Genomic DNA, 21,039 nt, shown 5'->3' with positions numbered 1-21,039 from the left:
CAAAGTTAAATTGGATAAGTCACCAAGAACAGACGAGATGTAACTCAGGCTACTGTGGGAGGCGAGGGAGGGGTTTTACTTTGCATCGTCAACAAGGACGGGAGATGTTCCGGAGGATTGGAGGGTTGTGGATCTTGTTCCCTTATTCAAGTAAGGGAGTAGGGATAGCGCAGGAAATTATAGTCCAGTGAGTCTTACTTCAGTGGTTGGTAAGTTGATGGAGAAGATCCTGAGAGGCAGGATTTATGAACATTTGGAGAGGCATAATATGATTAGGAATTGTCAGCATGGCTTTGTCAAAGGCAGGTAAAGCCTTACAAGCCTGACTGAATTTTTTGAGGATGTGACTAAACACATTAATGAAGGTAGAGCGGTAGATGTAGTGTATATGGATTTCAGCAAGGCATTTGATAAGGTACCCCATGCAAGGCTTATTGAGAAAGTAATGAGGCGTGGGATCCAAGGGGACATAGCTTTGTGGATCCAGAACTGGCTTGCTTGCAGAAGGCAAAGAGTGGTTGTAGACGGGTCATATTCTGCATGCAGGTCGGTGACCAGTACTGTGCCTCAGGGATCTTTTCTGGGACCCCTACTCGTCGTGATTTTTATAAATGACCTGGATGAGGACGTGGAGGGATGGGTTAGTAAATTTGCTGATGACACAACAGTTGGAGGTGTTGTGGATAGTGTGGAGGGCTGTCAGAGGTTACAGCGGGACATTGATAGGATGCAAAACTGGGCTGAGAAGTGGCAGGTGGAATTCAATCCAGATAAGTGTGAGGTGGTTTATTTTGGTAGATCAAATATGATGACAGAATGTAGTATTAATGGTAAGATTCTTGGCAGTGTGGAGGAACAGAGGGATCTTGGGGTCCGAGTCCATAGGACACTCAAAGCTGCTGCACAGGTTGACTCTCTGGTTAAGAAGGCATATGGTGTATTGGTCTTCATCAATCGTGGGATTGAGTTAAAGAGCTAAGAGGTAATGTTGCAGTTCTATAGGACACTGATCAGACCCCACTTGGAGTACTGTGCTCAGTTCTGGTCGTCTCACTACAGGAAGGATGTGGAAACCATAGAAAGGGTGCAGACAAGATTTACAAGGATTTTGCCTGGATTGGGGAGCAAGTCTTATGAGAATAGGTTGAGTGAACTTGGCCTTTTCTCCTTGGAGCAATGGAGGATGGGGGTGACCTGATAGAGGTGTATAAGATGATGAGAGGCATTGATTGTGTAAATAGTCAGAGGCTTTTTCCCAGGGCTGAGATGGCTAGCACGAGGGGGCACAGTTTTAAGGTGCTTGGAAGCGGGTACAGAGGAGACGTCAGGGGTATGTTTTTTATGCAGAGAGTGGTGAGTGCGTGGAATTTGTTGCCGGCGACGGTGGTGGAGGCGGTTTTGATAGGGTCTTTTAAGAGACTCCTGGATAGGTACATGGAGCTTAGAAAAATAGAGTGCTATGGGTAACCCTAGGTAATTTCTAAGGTAAATATATGTTCAGCACAGCTTTGTGGGCTGAAGGGCCTGTATTGTGCTGTAGGTTTTCTATGTTTCTAATATTTTTCTTCTGGCTTTTGAAATTGAAAAGACTTTCCCTTGCCACCCTGTGTTGGAGGCAGCTATGGGGACTGGCCTATCCCAGCATTCCTTTGAGCAGGAGAAAACATTATTAAAACAACAGGGTTTAGTGGGCTGCTGGGTGGGGAGAACAGTGTGGGTTCCATCGCCTGTTCAGCACCAGATTTTTGGCACTGGAAGAGGTGAGCTCGACAAGATGCTTTTTTTTGTGAAAGTCAGTCTTCTGAATATGCTTAAAGCCAAACTGTAGTTAAAATTTTGGTCAGCCAGACTAAATAAATATTTGAGAAGTGATTCCAAGTGTAATTTGATTAGGTCTCTAAGGGCTGTTATTCAGTGTTCTGTTTTCAGCTGCAGTTTCCTCTGCCATGAATTTGATATGGTTGTTAAAATTAAGAGCAAACATTTACCTAGACATTGAAGTGGTTAACACTTTTCTTTATGTAATAGGAAATCAATCTTTCTTTCCTAGAGCAAAATGCGGTACCCTGGAACATAAAACAGAAACAGGCCCTTCGGCCCACAGTGTTGTGTGAACCAAATAAGTTAATGGCACCTAAACTATCCTGCCTGCACCTGGATCCATATACCTCCATTTTCTGCATATTCATGTGCCTTTCTATCAGCCTCTTAAGCACCTCCAACAGATCGGCCTCCATCAGCACCCTTGGCAGCACGTTCCACTTTCTGTGTAAAACAGAAACTTTAATTGCAACAAATTGCTATTAAAGAAAATTATCTCCTTTGAACTTCCCTCCTCTCACCTTGAATGCCTGTCGTCAAGTGTTGGAAATTGACGTTGCTGGGAAAAGGTACGATCTGTCCATTCTCTCTATGCCTCGCATAATGTGATAAACTGCTAACAGATCTCCCCTCAAACTCCACTTTTACAGAGAAAATCCTAGTTTGTCCAACCTCAAAGTGATTGCGCAACCTCCAACTGCGACTCCAGCCTTGAACTCCAGGCCAGATCTTCACATGCAGCTATTGTGACTCCTGTCTCCCCTTCCCCTACCACCACTCTGCAACCCCGTCTCCCTCAGATCCCATTGTCAGCTCCTGGGCCCTCAGACGCTCCACCTTCCTCTCACCCCAACCGTCCCTTGCCTACTGACACTACCAGCTTCCCTCCCCCTCCCCCCTCCGATCCCAGCTCTCATCCGTGCCGGGTCTTTACCATTCCCTCCGACCTTCAACTCTCTGAGGCAGAGCGCTCTGTCCTCAGTAAGGGCCTTACCTTTGTCCCCCTTCGCCCACACTTCAGCTAGTTCCACATGCGCCATGACACTGAACTCTTCTTCCGCCGGCTCCATCTTCAAGCCTACTTCTTCAACAAGGACTCTCCCACCCCCACCGATGACCTCTTCTCCTGTCTTCAACTCTCTTCCTCTTCATGGACACCCCAGTCTGGTCTTCTGCCTGCTCTGGATATCTTTATTGCAGACTCTCACAGCTACCTGGACTATTCCTCTTCCCACCCTGTCTCTTGCAAAAATGCCATCCCCTTCTCGCAATTCCTCCGTCTCCATAGCATCTGCTCTCAGGATGAGGCCTTTCATTCCAGGACGAAGGAGATGTCTTCCTTTTTTAAAGAAAAGGACATCCCTTCCTCCACCGTCAACTCTGCTCTCAAACGCATCTCTCCCATTTCACGCACATCTGCTCTGACTCCATCCTCCTGCGACCCCACTAGGGATAGGGTTCCCCTTGTCCTCACCTACCACCCCACCAGCCTCCAGATCCCACATATAATTCTCTGTAACTTCCGCCACCTCCAACAGGATCCCACCACTAAGCACATCTTTCCCTCCCCACCTCTTTCTGCTTTCCACCGGGATCGCTCCCTACGCGACTTCCTTGGCCATTCGTCCCCCCCCATTCCTTCCCACCGATCTCCCTCCTGGCAGTTATCCTTGTAAGCGGAACAAGTGCTACACATGCCCTTACACTTCCTCCCTTACCACCATTCAGGGCCCCAGACAGTTCTTCCAGGTGAGGCGACACTTCACCTTTGAGTCGGCTGGTGTGATATACTGCATCTGGTGCTCCCGGTGTGGCCTTCTATATATTGGTGAGACCCGATGCAGGCTGGGAGATCGTTTCGCTGAACACCTACTCTCTGTCTGCCAGAGAAAGCAGGATCTCCCAGTGGCCACACATTCTTTTTGTAATTTATTTTTTATTGAATTTCATCATCAAACAAACATTTCCATAAGATGTAACTCCATGTCCTATTCCCATTCTGATCTGTCTATCCACGGCCTCCTCTACCGTCAAGAGGAACCTACACTCAGGTTGGAGGAACAACATCTTATATTCCGTCTGGGTAGCCTCCAACCTGAAGGCATGAACATTGACTTCTCTAACTTCCATTAATGCCCCTCCTTCCCTTCTTATCCCATCCCTAATTAATTAATTAATTAATTGATTGATTTTTCCCTTTTTTCACTCTCTGACCTTCTCACAATAACTCCTTGCCTGCTCTCCATCTTCCTCTGGTGCTCCCCTCCCCCTTTCTTTATCCCTAGGCCTCCCGTCCCATGATCCTCTCCCTTCTCCAGCCTCGTATCCCTTTTGCCAATCAACTTTCCAGCTCTTAGCTCCATCCCTCCCCCTCCTGTCTTCTATCATTTTGGATCTCCTCCTCCCTCTCCCACTTTCAAATCTCTTACTATCTCTTCCTTCAGTTCGTCCTGACGAAGGGTCTCGGCCTGAGATATCGACTGTGCTTCTTCCTATGGATGCTGTCTGGCCTGCTGCGTTCCACCAGCATTTTGTGTGTGTTGCTTGAACTTCCAGCATCTGCAGATTTCCTCGTATTTGCTAATAACATATGTTTTCTAATCATTTTTATTTCAAGTTACTCCAGAAGTTAAGGCCTTTTCCTCTAGTCCAACACTATTATCTTACCAGTGCCGAATCTGTCCACATCTTTATTAACATGCTGTGATTCAGTGATGTCACCAGCAGCCACGTCAGGTTGTTCCAAAACGCTCCATTGACTCTGTCTGCCAACATAATGAAAGACCCTTCTACACTGCTTATTCTGTCATCATCCCCCCTTCCATTGGACAGAAGATGTAAAAGATGAGAACATGTACCAGTATCTTCATCTTCCCACTTCACAGCTCCACACAATACCACCTGCTGCTGAAGCCTTCATTAATGACTTTGCCTCTTTCAGATTCCATAATATTAGCATCCTCCTGACCCACCCTCCATTATCCACTAGCACTAGTTCAGTTTCCTCAAAATTCTTCCGCCTTTTTACTTGCTATATCGTGGTCCTCACTAACCAATGTTGAGTTGTGGTTGCTCATGTCATCCTGGGTTTAAGTTCTTTCTACCCTCCTTAACTCAATATCATTCCAACCACATGGCTTTTGTACTTCCCTCTCACATCTTACTTGTCTGATTCTGCTGTTGGCCAGAGAGAACTGCATTCTACAATTGTCTTTGCTTTGCCATGAGGTTGAAGAAATGGAGGCTGCCATTTTGTGAAGCTGCTATGCATCCTGCATTTTGTGAACTGTAGTTGTTTGGCTTGATTAGTGTTTTAAAGTAGAGGCAGTGATGCTCCAGGTAATCTGCTGGAGTGGAGATAATTTCCAAATAAGTTATTTGTGAGGTGGTCTTTGGTTAGATATAATACACAAGTTTCTGAATGGTGCGGTCTGTGTCTGCCCTGAATGATTTAAACTGTCTCCTAGTTTGGTAACTGATTGAGAACAAAGAGTCATAAATTACTTGTTATTTGCAGAAGAAGGGAAATAAATGGGTGTTGGCTTGCACCAGAGCCAGTAAGGAGGTGTTATAGTCAGTCAGGTGACTCATAGCTAATGACATTGAAATGCAACATTTGAATTGATAAGTAATTAATATAAAAGCAGAGGTTTTCAACTGCAAAATAACAATAACTCGCCAGAGATCCGCTATTGTGGATGTGGAGTACCCCATGGATATGTGGAGATCAGAATGGGACAACAAGGAGCACATGGCCAGCAGAGACTCATTTACTGGTATTACTTTCCCTACTCTTTGACTGTTCATGGAGAGCCAGGAAAACTTAGTAGGTGTGTACACAGGTAGCCAGTTGTGTAAATTCACATGCTCTTCCATTGAGACAATAAAGGTACTTGTCGGTAATTACACATTCTCTCTGTGCCTCTCTGATCATTATTTCTAAGTGGTAGATCCTTGTAACACTGCCCTTTCATGTATCCCTCCCTCCTTTTACCCCACCATCCACTCAGCGTAGATTTGCTCACTTGCACCTGGACACAGAATCTACACGCTAGGTGCTAGATGAATGCAATACGCTGCATTCCAAATGTAGTGAGGCAAAGGACTTACCCCAAATCCTCCTCCAGCTCTTGGCTGAGATTGAAAGGTGCTGTGCTCTTGATGTAAGTTTGTGCTGGCTCTCAGTGTGGGCTTTTAGTTAAAATTGGAGACTAATAAGGAAGCTGAATTAGTAAAGGTGCCACTAGACAGCATAATTGGGGACATTTCCCCACCCTCTGTTGTCCTCTGACCTTGGAGAGGCTGGATACTGACTGTATTAACAAAGTATTTTAATCTGCATCAATATTTCTTCCCTCCCTAGGTTGTGTAAGGTAAAGGGTCTATCTTGCATTTCTCTTGTTCAATTTGTATTATGCTTCCTCGCTGCAGAGGAACATCCTATCCTGTTCAATCCTATTTCCTTTGTTTGTCTTAAACGCAATGGTGCAATCTGGCTCATCCCAAACTTGCCATAGTACACAACCTATTTGTGATAAGGCTGGCCTCGGGAAGTCTGAACGTGAAAATAAGCTACATTTTAAGCTATTAATATACCATGGGGGTTATCTGCAGCCGTCCAAGGATTAGTTCTAAACCAGGAAACAAGTTTAAAATATGAACCCCCCCCCCCACTGAAAAACAGTGATATGGAATTTGGGTTGCACATGAATAAACTGTACTTCCTTTTGACAGAGAAATGGTCTCTGTGCCGAGGGTGAGCCCACTGCTAGTGCCTGTTGTTTAGTTCTGGAGAATCACTGGCACCCAACAGTCACAGAGACAAAAACTACCTTAAAGTGCATGTCACTGAAACTGAGAGGCTGCAGCTCTACCTGTTGTGCCACTGTGTCACCCTTTGGAGAACTGGAGAATAAAATAAAGAAATTAGAAAAGGTTGTACAGTAAGTTCAGAGTTGAGGTGAGTGAAGTTGTGCATGCCGGTTCAGGAGCCTGATGGTTATTGGGTAATAACTGTTCCTGAACCTGGTTGTGTGGGACCCAAGGCTTCTATCCCTCCTGTCTGATGATAGTCGGGAGATGCGAGCATGGCCTGGATGATGGAGATCTTTGATGGATGCTGCTTTCTTGTGGCAGCCCTCCCTGTAAATGTACTCAGTGGTGGGAGGGCTTTGCCTGAGATGGACTGGGCTGTATCCACCGCTTTATGTAGTCTTTTCCATTCCGGGATTGGGGTTTCCATCCCAGGTGGTTATACAACCAGTTAGGACACTGTGCATCTATAAAAGTTTGTCGAAGTTTCAGGTGATATGCCGAATTTGTACATACTTCTAAGAAGAGGTTCTCATCAGTGAATCTATATATAGGCATCCGTTAGTCTCGTGAGATCATGGAATTGAGCCTTTGGGAGGTTTCCAGGGCGCAGGCCTGGGCAAGGTTGTATGGAAGACCAGCAGTTGCCCATGCTGCAAGTCTCCCCTCTCCATGCCACCGATGTTATCCAAGGGAAGGGCATTAGGACCCATACAACTTGGCACCGGTGTCATCACAGAACAATGTGTGGTTAAGTGCCTTGCTCAAGGACACACACGCTGCCTCAGCCAAGGCTCGAACTAGCGACCTTCAGATCACTAGACGAACACCTTAACCACCTACCATGTACAGAATTACTTCATGAATGCCAGTGTTATATCATGTGCAGTGGGTATTGAAGATAATGTTTTACAGGCAATAGTTACTTTGTAGAGTGAAAATGGTGCAAACTACCAGAAATGAAGACAGGAAAAGTTTGGGAAAGCTCACCAATGATTGCTTCTCTTCCACTTCTACTGCCTCAGTAAAGCAAGCAGCACGATGCAGTTCAATCTCACCCACCCCAGCCATTCTCTCTTCTCACCTCCTCCACTGGGTGCAAGATACAAAATCCTCATAGCACATACCAAGGACAGCTTCTGCCCTGCTGTAATAAGACTATTAAGTAGTTCTGTAGTATGATAAGATAGACTTTTGACATCACCATCTACTTCTTGCACTTTAAACACAAAATAATCTGCAGGTGCTGTAAAAGATCAAAGCAACACTTTCAGTACACTGGATGAACTCAGCAGGTCGGGCAGCATCAGTCATAACCAATGAGTCAACGTTTCGGGCCGGAACCCTTCGTCAGGACTAAAAAATGAAAGATGGGGAAGGAGTTGAAGAATGCTTGTAGCTTCAGTTGATAGACCAGTAATTTGAAAAACAAAGGGGTGGGGGAGGGGAAGCATTGACGTCATAGCCCTGAAAACAATGGGTGGTAGAAGAAGGATGCGGAACCATGAGGGAGCTGGGGGAGGGGTAGAGTGAAATAGGGATAGAGGAAAGGAGGGGGAGGGAATTACCAGAAGTTGGAGAATTCTATGTTCATACCAAGGGGCTGGAGACTACCTAGACGGTATATGAGGTGTTGCTCCTCCAACCTGAGTTTAGCCTCATCATGGCAGTAGAGGAGGCCATGTATGGACATATCTGAATGGGAATGGGAAGCAGAGTTGAAGTGGGTGGCTACTGGGAGATCCCGTCTGTTGTGGCAGACGGAGTGGAGATGCTCGACGAAGCGGTCCCCCAATCTGCGTCGGGTTTCACTGATGTAGAGGAGGCCGCACCGGGAGCACCGGATGCAATAGATTCTTGCACTTTATTGTTTAGCCACACTGCACTTTCACCTTATTCTGTATTGTTATTGTTTAACCCTGTTCTACCTCAATGTACTGTGCAATAATTTGATCTGTGTAACAGTATGCACGACAGGTTTTGCAGTGTACCCTGGTATATGTGACAATAATGAATCAATGCCAATTTTAGTATTGCCTTTAATCGGAATTGCAGCTATCTGAAGCAGCCTCTGACCCCATGGAGTTTCATAGGCTGGAGGTTTGGGCTGTTTATTGATGTATTTAGCATTGAAGCTGATAGCATAGACTATATACTGCAGACTTCATCTGGAACTCACATTATCTATTGGAAATAAATGCAAACAGAAGGAAAAAGAAACTATTTTAAATGAGCTAAGTTATTCCCATTGAGTGAATAGAAAAACTCTCCCAATTTACACAGAGAATGGTAGATACATGGAATGTGCAGCCAGGGGTGGTAGTAGAGACAGATACATTAACAGAGTCTTAGATAGGTACAATGATGAAAGAAAAATGGAGGACTATTTGGGTGGGAAGGATTAGATTGATTTTAGCGTAGTTTAAATGGTTGGCATGATAACATGGGCCAAAAAGCCTGTACTGTGCTGTTTTATACCAAAACTCAGTTTCCGTACACTGAATTCTCCCATCAGTACCACTCCTACTTCCTTCTTGTCTGACTCTCACCCCCCCCACTGCTGCTTTCCTTTAAAATCTCTCCCTTTATCTTTCTCCCTCTTTACCATTCCTCTTTCCCTTTCTCACTCTCTATCCATCTCCCATTGACTTTCAAACTGAGGTGCTACAAATGGTCTGGGAATAGAAGAGTTTAACTATTCTTCAAAGCTCGGAGGCAAACCCCAGCCCATGTGTGAGTAATAGCCTGAATTTTGGTGTGCTGCTTATTAGAAGGAGACCCCTGATGATGCTGCACAAAGGCAAACCTCTTACCAAGCTTTTCACATCTTGCAGGTCTCAGCAGAAGCTGCCCGAGGCTGAACAATTACTGCGTGACTCCATTAGGTCAGGTCCTCAGTTTGCCGATGCCTACTCCAGCCTTGCAGCTCTGCTGGCCGAACAGGTGAGTCAGTACAGTGTGTGGAGCTGTGAGTTGATTGATCAAATGCTATCTGATTTGTTTATTCGTTAGAACAGGTTGTTGCGACTGTGAGTAAATAACTGGAGAAACAGGAAGTTGTAGGATATGAATGTCTTTATTTATCGTGATAAATATTCTCTTGGAGATCTTCTTGCTAGAGTCTCCCAAATGCGAAGTACATCAAGATTTTGTACTCTTGAGGACAATATTAACAACAGATGATTCAATACAATTTCAAAACCCACAATGACATTGCTTACTTAGGTATTTGCTGTCTGACAAATGGTTCTTTTGATGTTTGTATTCACAGTGGGAGCACTTTGTAATGGATAAGGCACCCCGAAATGTTCGGATGCCTATGCTGGGACAAACTCAGTAATTCACATAGACGGTCTAAAAGCTTCTGAGAACAGAGAATCTAGTTGCCCAAGAATTGGGCTGTGAGGGCTGACTCTGTGACTAAGATATCCCAAATATTGATAGATCAGCTACCCATGACCACGTGACCTTGTTTGATGTGCTAAGTGACAGTATCATTCTGGTTTGCAAGCTTCCTTGAACTTTGTTGCAGTGGTTCAAACAACTTAGTTTATTGGTTTGATGCAGGCCAGTTAACATAACCCCATTGTCTATCCATTCTGCACCTTGTAAGGCATGAAAATGCCCGACGCAGGCCTCTCATGGTCTGAGTCAATGTTCGCTCCCCATTGTCTAACATTTGGTTGATGTTTACAAGAACGTCTCATGGTCACTCCACATTAAAAACCTTATCTCTTAGCAGCCCAGCCCACTGCTTGGCCAGCAACCTGTTCTCCATAGTCAGTACGGTGATTCCAAAGCTGCTCCTTTAACTTCAGACTGATCACTGCTTGCAATTTACATTCAGAACTGAAGATTGGTTCTTGTTTGAAGTAATATATGCTATATTCACATAATTCTGTAACTTCAGAGTACCTGTACTCCGTAACACAGATCACACAAACAAGTGGGTACTAAGAAACCCACCTGGCAAAGTTTCTGATTGCCAGCTTAGAGCAATACACTTAACATTGCACTGAATCCACACCAGTGTAACCGGAGTTTCAGAAATCCTTGGGAGCTGAATGAATTCTATTGAAATTTTAAATCCTTAAAGTGGACACTTGTTTGTCCAGTCTGTTAAGGTATTAATTGAAATTCAACGTGCAGAACCTAGAAATCTGAGACAAAAACGAGAAATGCTGGAAATACTCAGTAGGTCAGGCAGCCTCTGTGGAAACTCTGATTCCATTTCTCTCACTGCAGATGCTGCCTGACCTGCTGAGTGTACCCAGAATTTCCCATTTTTATATCCAATTCAAGTTCTGTATTGAGAGCATCCAAACTCTGTGACGTTGAACAATGGGCCAACTGGAGAGTTTTGCTATTGGTGCTAGAGACGTGATTTCACAGAGTACTACAGCGCAGAAGCAGCCCTTTTGTCCCATATAGTCTGTGCTGAGCTGATGATCTGCCTAGCCCTATCAAACCACACATGGACCATTGACCTCCACACTCTTCCCATCCAAGTACTTACCAAAGTTGAACTAAATAGATTTATTGAACCATCCAGAGAGATCCTGTTTACTTCCTCCATCCCCAACCATTCATCCTCTTTCTCCTCACCACCCAACACAGATAGTTTTAGTTTCCCTGATGACCTTATCACCACTAATTGGTCATAATCCATTAAATAAATGGCCATATATTTTGAACATGCAAGCAATCTTGCTTTTACCTACCTCTAACTCATGTTATATGCCTTTTTGATGCCCAAGGGTCTTATAGCTGTTGAAACAGACTTTACCAGGTGAGTTCCAGAAAGAATGCAAGCAGCCAATTAGCCCATTCATCTCTGGAATATAAAAACAAAATCAAATCTTATGTAAACTTTGTGTGTTCTCACTACATGAAAGAGCTTTTAATCTTGAAAACGCAGCAGCTTGTTGATGTTACTGAAATAGCTGGCACCAAATGTTTTATTTGTATTCTTAGTCATAAGATCACTTGTGTTTATCTGGCCATAATTAAGAACAGTTCAGTTTTCTCTGCCTCCGGTAGTTTTATACTTGATACAGAGTTCTACCATATTCTAAAGTAAAACAATTACAAGTTACTCATTAAATGTTACAGGTCTAAAGATAAAAGGAGATTATCTTTATGATGTCGTTATGATTACTTTGGATGATGGCAATTTATCTTTCTGCTCCACTGGCACTGTTACCTCACTGTCAACCCATTGGGTTCATGTACGTGTCTATTGCTTCAGTACCATTGCCGTACTTGGACAGTTAGTTAATTACAGTGTAACTTTATGCTTTGCCTCAATGCAGTATCCAAGCAGCTCTTGTCAAAGGAAATCCTACAAAATCTGTCTGCAGCCTTTGACATGTTTGACCATCCTCCTCCAGCACCACTTCACTGGGTAGATCTGGTTTCCACCCTGTATTAGCAAGCAAATCACCCGTGATGTCTGCTTCCTATGCTCATGATCTTACCTGTTGACCCAAAAAGGATCGTCCCCTTAGGTCCCATCCTACTCCATTGTCCTGGTGTAAGTCTAAGTTTCCATCACCTAAAAGGCATCTGAAGGGTAGTGAAGGCCCAAATGTTCATTAGCTTCAACAGTGCATGGATGAAAAATAAGCCTACAAGTCTGTGTGCAGGAAATTGAGAAGTAAGTTAGCTTTTTGTCTCGAAATAGGTTTTGTTTTTGCTCTTGGATTGAATGACCTCTTGTGCTGTTTAGATCTGACCTTTCCAATTTTCTGTGGCGAGCCACCCTCATTCAACACTATGTCAATAAGGCTTTGCTGCCCATATCCTTTATAAAATTTAACTTAATATGTTTGTGTTGATATTCTGCGGCCTATCCCTTCCCTATTTTATGTCAACTTGTTCATCTCACAGCCTTTTGAGATCGCTGCTCTTCTCCAATTCTGTCCTTTCCACTGTTTCTGAAATTCACTTTTGGTGACAATGCCTTCCTGCACCTTGAATTCGTTTGTCTTGAAACTTTAAGTTTGTTTCTCTCTCCACAGATGCTAGCTGACCTGACAGGTGTTTCCAGTATTGCCTATTTTTCTTTAATCCATTTCTCCGTAATGTTGATGTTTATTTATTTATAGCAACACACACAAAATGCTGGAGGAACTATGCAGGTCAGGCAGCATCTATGGAAATGAATGAACAGTCGACGTTTTGGGCTGAGATCCTTCTTCAGGACTTGGGACCTGCTGAGTTCTTCCAGCATTTTGTGTGTGTTGCTTTGGATTTCCAGCATCTGCAGAATTCCTCATTTTTTTTGTTTACTTATGCCCATTTTATTCCGTATCCATCCTTTAATCTCTAACTTAATTAGCTTTTTATATATAATTCATTAGTTTTTTTTGTAATTCTTTATAATTTTTGAAAGTTGTGTTTTGTTGCATGGCGTGCACTGACTAACACATTACAACAAATTCCTGTTATATATAGCAAATAAAATGGATCATAGTTTGTTGATCATTTTATTTCTTATAGGCTCTCAGTAGGTGACAGTTTTGGCCAATGCACTATTTTGAATATTGATTGGAAATCATCAAATTATATATCATCTGGGCCTGTCTGACAGATGTGGAGATCCACCCCTGTCTGCACTGATATCGGCTGTTTTACCTCTGCACATTATGGGATAGCGGGTTGGAAAGGGGTATTTGTAGCTCTGCTTCCTTACTAGTGGATAAACCCAAACTGGAAAATGGCCTATGAATATCATAATCTTGAGGCATAAATATGTCAATGGGACATAGATTTAAACTGCACGTTTAGCCCCAGAAGCCCTCATAATGTGTAACCGCATTGCCTATGGAAACTAAAGTTCTGACAGCCAGAACTAATGAGGGTCTGAAGAGGCTCTGGTTAAGGCTCCGCTGAGAAATGTTCGCTTTTCCTGTGAGGACTGTGTTGTCATGGAGACCTGACGCCATTCTGTTAGGGAGAGTGCTAAAGCAGGCTTGCGTGGAGTTAAAGCCAGACACTACAGCACAGTACAGGCCCTTCTGCCCATGATGTTATGCCAACCTTCGAGCCTATTCTAAGATTAATCTAACCCTCCCCTCCTACATAGCTCTCCATTTCTCTATCATCCATGTTCCTATCTAAGAGTTTATTAAATGACCCCAATGTATCTGCTTCTACCACTACCCCTGGCAGGGAGTTCCACACACTCACCTGTTTGTGTAAAATTGAGTTCATTGGGTAATTCTCCTGCAGGTCAAAACTGTTGACCAGAACTGAGTTATATTTAGATTAATTTTATGCACTTGTTTTATATTGTAACTATCCTCCACTTACTGTATTTTTTATTTGGAGAAGTTGCTGTAGTCCTTGTTTCCTCTCTTCCTTAAGCTACAGCTTCTACAAAAGTGGATACTATTTGACGTTTTACTCTGAATCATCTTTTCCACTCTGACACATCAGCTGACGCAATATTGTCAATAAATGCTCTGCTATTTATATGTAGAGAGACAGTGGGGGCTTATTTGTTCTGCTCAGATTAGCAGATTGAAAAAAGGTATTCAGTATCAAGAGTTATTTTAATTAAAAAAAGATACAGTAAAGTCTTTTTATGCACTGGGTTGTTTTGATGTGGAATACTCTTCATGAAAGGATAATGACAACAGATCTAATCCTCTGGAATTAAGTTCAGGAAACCCAGGAGTAGGATCAGGCCATTTGGCCTGTTGAGTCTGATCTGCAATTTCGTCATGGCTGATTTGTTATCCCTCTCAACCCCATTCTCCTCCTTTGAAACCCTTTCTGATCAAGAACCTATCACCTTCTGCTTTAAATATACCAAATGGGTTGGCCACCACAGCCATCTTTGGCAATGAATTCAAATCTGTCTGGCTGAATCATCACCACCTTCTCATCTCTGTTGAAAAGAGACCTCCGCCCTGAATGGGGCTGTGCACTCTGGTCCTAGCTTTCAGTTGACTGAGGCAGTTCAGCTGCAAAATGACTTGGTTAACCTTTAGCAGCATAATGGTAATGTCTAATGCTGGTTGGGAATGTCCCATAAAGATCAGAATCTTCATAGAACACTGGAGCACATCTTCAGCCCATCATATTGCATCCACTTTATAACCTACTTTAAGATTAATCTAACCCTTTGTACCTACATAGCCCTCCATTTTTGATCAGCTAGGTGTTTACCATAGAGTTTTTTTTAAATATCCATAATATATCAGCCTCTACCACCACCCCCAGCAGGACATTCCATGTATCCACCCACTCTCTTAGTGATGTGGAGGATCAGAGGGATCTTGGGGTCCATGTCCATCGCACACTCAAAGCAGGTTGATTGTGTGGTTAGGGAGGCATATGGTGCATTGGTCTTCATCAACCATGGGACTGAGTTCAAGGTAATGTTACAGCTATATAGGACCCTGGTCAGACCCCACTTGGAATACTGTGCTCAGTTCAGGTCGCTTCACTACAGGAAGGATGTGGAAACCATAGAAAGGGTGCAGAGGAGATTTACAAGGATGTTGCCTGGATTGGGGAGCATGCCTTATGAGAATAGGTTGAGTGAACTTGGCCTTTTCTCCTTGGAGCGACGGAGGATGATAGGTAACCTGATAGAGGTATATAAGATGATGAGAGGCATTGATCGTGTGGATAGTCCCAGGGCTAACACAAGAGGGCACAGTTTTAAGGTGCTTGGAAGTAGGTACAGAGGAGATGTCAGGGTTAAGTTTTTTTACACAGAGAGTGGTGAGTGTGTGGAATGGGCTGCCGGCGACTGTGGTGGAGGCGGATAAGATAGGGTCTTTTAAGAGACTCCTGGACAGGTACATGGAACTTAGTAAAATAGAGGGCTATGGGTAACCCTAGGTAATTTCTAAAGTAAGTACATGTTTGGCACAGCATTGTGATCTGAAGGGCCTGTATTGAGCTGTAGGTTTTCTATGTTTCTCTGTGTAAATAATTTGCCTCTTTCATGCACTGTCTACTTTCCTCCAATCACCTTACAATTTATACCCCTTAGTATTACCCATATCCACCCTAGGTAAAAAAAAAATCACTGCCTATCCACTCTATCTATGTTTCTTATCATCTTATACACCTCTATCAAGTCACTTACATCCTCCTTCACTCCAAAGAGAAATTGCTGTGGCATTTGAAATATACATACTTTGTTGATGCTTGTTGGCTGCCAGTGACTAGTGGTGTTCCACAAGGTTCGGTGTTGGGCTGCTTCTTTTCATATTATACTCTATGTTGATGACTTGGATAATGGTGTTGAAAATTTCGAGGCTAAGTTTGCGGGCAGTAGAAAGATAAGTCGAGGTGCAGGTAGTGCTGAGGAAGCAGGGAGTGTGTAGAATGACTTAGATTAAGATTGAGCAAGGAAGTAGTAGGTGAAATATAGTTTAGAGAATGGTGTGGAATTGATAGAAGGAATAAAAGTCTTGACTATTTTTTAAACAGGGGAGCAACTTGAGAAATCAGAAGTGCAAAAGACTTGGAAGTCTTCTGCAAGATTCCCTAAGGTTTAACTTGTAGGTTGAGTTGGTGGCGAGGAAGGTAAATGCAATGTCCTAACGAAGGGTCTCGGCCTGAAACGTCGACTGCACCTCTTCCTACAGATGCTGCTTGGCCTGCTGCGTTCACCAGCAACTTTGATGTGTGTTGCAATGTTATCATTCATTTTCAGAGGACTAGAATACATAAGCAAGACTGTAATGCTATAGCTTTATAAGGTATTAGTCAGACTGTCCTGGGAGTATTGCGACCAGTTTTGGGCCCCTTAGAAAGCACGTGCTGGCATTGGAGAGGGTCCAGAGGAGGTTCATGACAATGATTCCTAAAGTGAATGGGTGAATGTGTGAGGAGCATTTGATGGCTCTGGGCCTGTACTCACTGGGGTTTAGAAGAATGAGGGCGGAACCTCATTGAAACCTATTGAATATTGAAAGGCCTAGATAGAATGGACGTGGAGAGGATGTTTTCTATAGTGGGGGAGTCACACACCAGAGGGCACAGCTTCAGAATAGAAACAGGCTGTAATTATGCTGAGGCTAGGAAGCTTAAGGTGGGCGTGAACTTCACTTCTCTGGGAAAAAGAGGGCACTGAGATTGCTGTGGTCACAGCTCTCAGTTAGACTAGAATTTGAGTGCTCGCTCTTTAAGTAGCATGGCTTTAGAGTAATTAGGGTTGTTACAATCTTGGAGTTTGATATTAAGGGAAAGCATCTGTATTTCAGATTAGTGAGGTAGAAATTCTGACTGGTGAGGCATTTTGTATGTTGCAGTATGATTGACATTGCTTGTGTAAGTTTGACATCAGTCAAAGGGTGCAAGGGCAAATCTCACTCAGAGTTTTCAGATGGGCTACAATGCTCTGAAATGGTCAGAATATTGTCCTGGAATGGTTATGTTGACTTCCATTTGCTCAGAACTGTCTTGTTTTGGAGATTTGCAGTTACTTGACATTGAAGGCCAGAGACAGGCTGAGACCACATGACAAAGTTCCAATTATTGGCCAACCAGAGGAAGACACTTTTGTTGAAGAGAAAAGCCCAGCCAATACCTTATGATTGTGCAGGACCCTTAATATTATGGAATATACATGCATTATCAGATGAGCATTGACAACAAGCCAAAGTAGAAATCGGATAATTGCCAAAAGTAGTCTGTTTTCAGAGCTAAGTTAGACGGGAAGGTGAAACAATTGAGAGCAAATTCTCAATGCAAGGAAGTTGAAGGTCAATACTGGTATGAAGGAACTGAGAGATACACAAGGCTAGAACTGGAAGATTGCACTAGTTTCTGTCCTGAATGGCTTTACAATCCCCCAGCATACCTGTTCCTCTTGGATAGTCATGCTCTGCCACTAGTCATCCCTTTCCCACCAAGGCCCGAATGTCTTGAATATTTAATCCCTCTAATCTCTGTTAATGTGGTTTTGTGAAAGACAAAGGTACAAGAAGTGCAATATTGATGTTAAGGATACTATCAGAACGAGCTATTCAAGTGCAAAGAGATTTGTTTGTTTGTTTTATCGACTACACAAAAGCATTTGATAAAGTGAGGCAAAATAAATTATTTAAAATATTACAGGAAACTCTAGATCTAGATTCGAAAGACCTCTGCCTAATCAGAAATCTGTACTGGGAACAAACTGCCGCTGTAAGAATAGATGGAGAAGTGAGTCAGTTTACGAAAATCAAGAGGGACGTTAGACAAGGGTGTGTTTTCTCCCCTGATTTGTTTAATGTGTACAGTGAAACAATATTACAAAAAATAAGAGACATCTTGGGAATCAAAGTTGGCGGTGAAAACATCAATAATTTTAGATATGCGGATGACACTGTGCTAATTGCAAGTACGGAGGAAGAACTACAAAACGTAATTGATACAGTTGTTGAATAAAGTGCAAAAATGGGTCTATCTATCAATTACAAAAAGACAGAATGTATGGTGATATCCAGAAAGAAGGAGAATCCTATCTGCAGGCTGAGAACAAATGGGGAAGACATAAAACAAATACAGAACTTTTGCTACTTGGGAAGCTGGGTGACATCAGATGGCAGGTGCGACATGGACATCAAAAGAAGAATAGGGATGGCAAAAGACACCTTTACGAGAATGAAGAATATACTGACCAATGCTAAACTAGGCATGACAATCCGCCTCAGAGTACTGAAATGTTACGTTTATCCAGTTATGTTATATGGCTCAGAATGTTGGACAATATCTAGTAACATGAGGAAATGAAATGAAGCAGCAGAGATGTGGTTTTTGAGGAGGATGCAAAGAATATCATGGATGAAATGAATATCTAACGAGGATGTCATGAACAGAGCAAACACAAAAAGAGAATTAATGTATGAGATCACAAAAAGGCAACGTAGCTTCATTGGACATGTGATTAGGAAAGAGGAGTTAGAATGCATGGTAATTATGGGAAAGATTGAAGGGAAGAAAGCAAGAGGAAGACAAGGACAAATGATGATGGAGGCAGCAGCCAGAGAACTAGAAATGAATACCAATGAATTGATCCACTTGACCCGAAACAGAAGTGTGTGGGCCATGGCAGTCAAAGCTCAAACTGGACATGGCACCTGATGATGACAGTGAATCTCTGTTAAAAGTTATCCTGGACAGGCTGTGCAAATGGAATTGTTTAATTCTTTCTTCAAATGTGGAGTCACGAAGTCAAATAGCACAGAAAAACCCCCTTTGACTCCTCATCTTTTTTTCCAGTCCTCATGAAGGGTCGTGGCCCGAAATATCAACTGCACTCTTTTCTATAGATGCTGCCTGACCTGCTGAGTTCCTCCAGCATTTTGTGTGTGTTGCAGATTTTCTCTCGTTTATGACAGAAAAAAACCCTTTGAGTCTGACTATCAATGACTCTGTTACTGTAAACCAATGATCCAGTTAAATCTCCCCTCGGATTCTGCTACTCAGCTACACAACTGACCTACCAGCATGTGTATCTGTTGGGACGCAAGAGGAACCTGGAGCACCCAGAGGAAACCCATACAGTCACAGAAAGAGAGCATGTACCGTAAACTCCACACAGCAGCAGAAGCCCGACCACTGGAGCTATGAGACAGCAGCTTCACCATATTCTCCACTGTCCCATTATATTGCACCACTGCACTGCTTCCTGTTTTGTTTGATCGGAAGCCTGGAGCACAAAGCTGTGATTGTGTCCATGATCTTAGAAGGATCATCATTATTTTAACTGGCTAAGCAGCTAAAAGATGAAGTTTAAATCATGTTTTGTCAAAAGTTAATAAATAATCATAACTTTACTGTTCTCTGTCTCCCTTTCTGCCCCTCTCCTGCCCTCCTTCCAAGGAGCGATTTGAAGAAGCTGATGAAATGTATGCACGAGGAATTGAAAACTGCCCTGAGAACTCAGACCTTCACAACAACTATGGGGTCTTCTTGGTCGATAGAGGTAAGTATGAAGACACTTTCACCTGCTGGCGTATAATCAGTGGGACAGTTTTGCCCCCTTGTCTGAAGATGTGAGCTCCAGGGTTGTTTCTCCATAGACCTAAGATAATACTACTGGTACTACTCCCGGGGTGTTATTTTATTGAGCTATTCTACTATTAGTAGTTTTGCAGCATGGACTATCTACCACCAGGGGTAGATGTCCAGGGATGTCACTCCATTGACTGAGTCTACTCATAAGAGTGTTACCTCAGGGGGGCTACTACATAGACCTTATTTATTGTCAGTGTTACTTCTAGTCTACTCCCCTCCTCAAGTCGCCCTTCTTTGGGAGCAGAGTGCTGATGGGTTTCTGAAAGTCTCTCTATGCACTAACACAGTGTTGTCTCACCAACTGACCTTGCTCTGCCAAATGGAAATGTTTCAGGCCAATGACTTTCCATCTGCTTTGACGAAAGGTCGTTGAACATTAACTCTGTTCCTCTCTCCACAAATGCTTATTGAACTGCTGAATTGTTGATATTATTTTGCATGTTATTGAAGTTCTGGTGACATTAACTCTGTCATACAGAACTTTTGCACCTAAGAGACTTCTGTTCCATTGGCTTTAGCTAGACCTTGAGCTTGTGTCATAGAACGGCACACCACCAATACAGGCCTTTGGGCTTAGTGAGTCTGGACTAGCCAACCACCACTCTATTCGTACATTAATCCCTCTTTTTTACTTTTTCACCCACACTCATTAACATTCCTCAAGTTTCTAACACTCACCTACATATTAAGAGTAATTTACACTGGCCAGTTAGTCTGCCAATCTGTCTTAAGGGTGTGGGTCATAGGGAGGATGAGCAAATATCCCAGGGTCACAGGGAGAATGAGCAAACTCCACATAGTCAGTACCCAAGGGCAGAATTGAATCCAGGTCACTGAAACTGTGAGACAGCGATTCCACCGCCCAAAGTCTATGGTCCAAGCCTGATGCAAGTATTAGTATTGTCCAGGTGATCCAAGGCCCCGCAAACATCCAATGAGGTCGCATCTGCTGTAGACTTATTGGATTTCAAACTACTGGCTCTTATCTGCTGACAATAGAAATTTATTGGATTTTGCAGGAGATGGGAACAGGGCTTCTAGTCATTACTTGCATGCCATTCGGCTAAATCCCAAACACTATGTTGCCATGTTGAATCTCGGCCGACTGCTGCGTTCAGCCAACAACAACAAAGAAGCTGAAACCTGGTATAAACGGTAAGTTAAAGACGCGAGATTCTGCTGGTGCTGGAAATCTAGAGCAATGTGCAAAATACAGGAGGAACTGAGCAAATCAGGCAGCATCTATTGAGGAATGTAAACAGTCAACATTTTGAGCCAAGGTTCATTAGGATTGGAAAGGAAGGGGGAAGAAGTCAGAATAAGAAAGTCGGGGGAGGGGAAGGAGTACAAGCAAAATGGCGATAGGTATAGCCAGGG

General features: G+C 43.3%; 1 protein-coding gene across 2 annotated transcripts in view; it reads left to right on the top strand.

Moving 5' to 3' along the window:
- Positions 1-21,039, top strand: part of tmtc1 (transmembrane O-mannosyltransferase targeting cadherins 1) — a 187,719-nt gene that overhangs the window by 148,340 nt on the left and 18,340 nt on the right. For both annotated transcript variants that reach the window (XM_072267978.1, XM_072267979.1), the window contains exons 12-14: positions 9,468-9,576; positions 19,468-19,570; positions 20,682-20,817. In XM_072267978.1, coding sequence (XP_072124079.1) covers positions 9,468-9,576; positions 19,468-19,570; positions 20,682-20,817 — 348 coding nt within the window. The remainder of the gene's footprint in view (positions 1-9,467; positions 9,577-19,467; positions 19,571-20,681; positions 20,818-21,039) is intronic.

The sequence above is a fragment of the Mobula birostris genome, chromosome 9, assembly GCF_030028105.1.
Source record: "Mobula birostris isolate sMobBir1 chromosome 9, sMobBir1.hap1, whole genome shotgun sequence".
Taxonomy (NCBI): domain Eukaryota; kingdom Metazoa; phylum Chordata; class Chondrichthyes; order Myliobatiformes; family Myliobatidae; genus Mobula; species Mobula birostris.
This window is presented reverse-complemented; position numbering and strand designations above follow the sequence as displayed.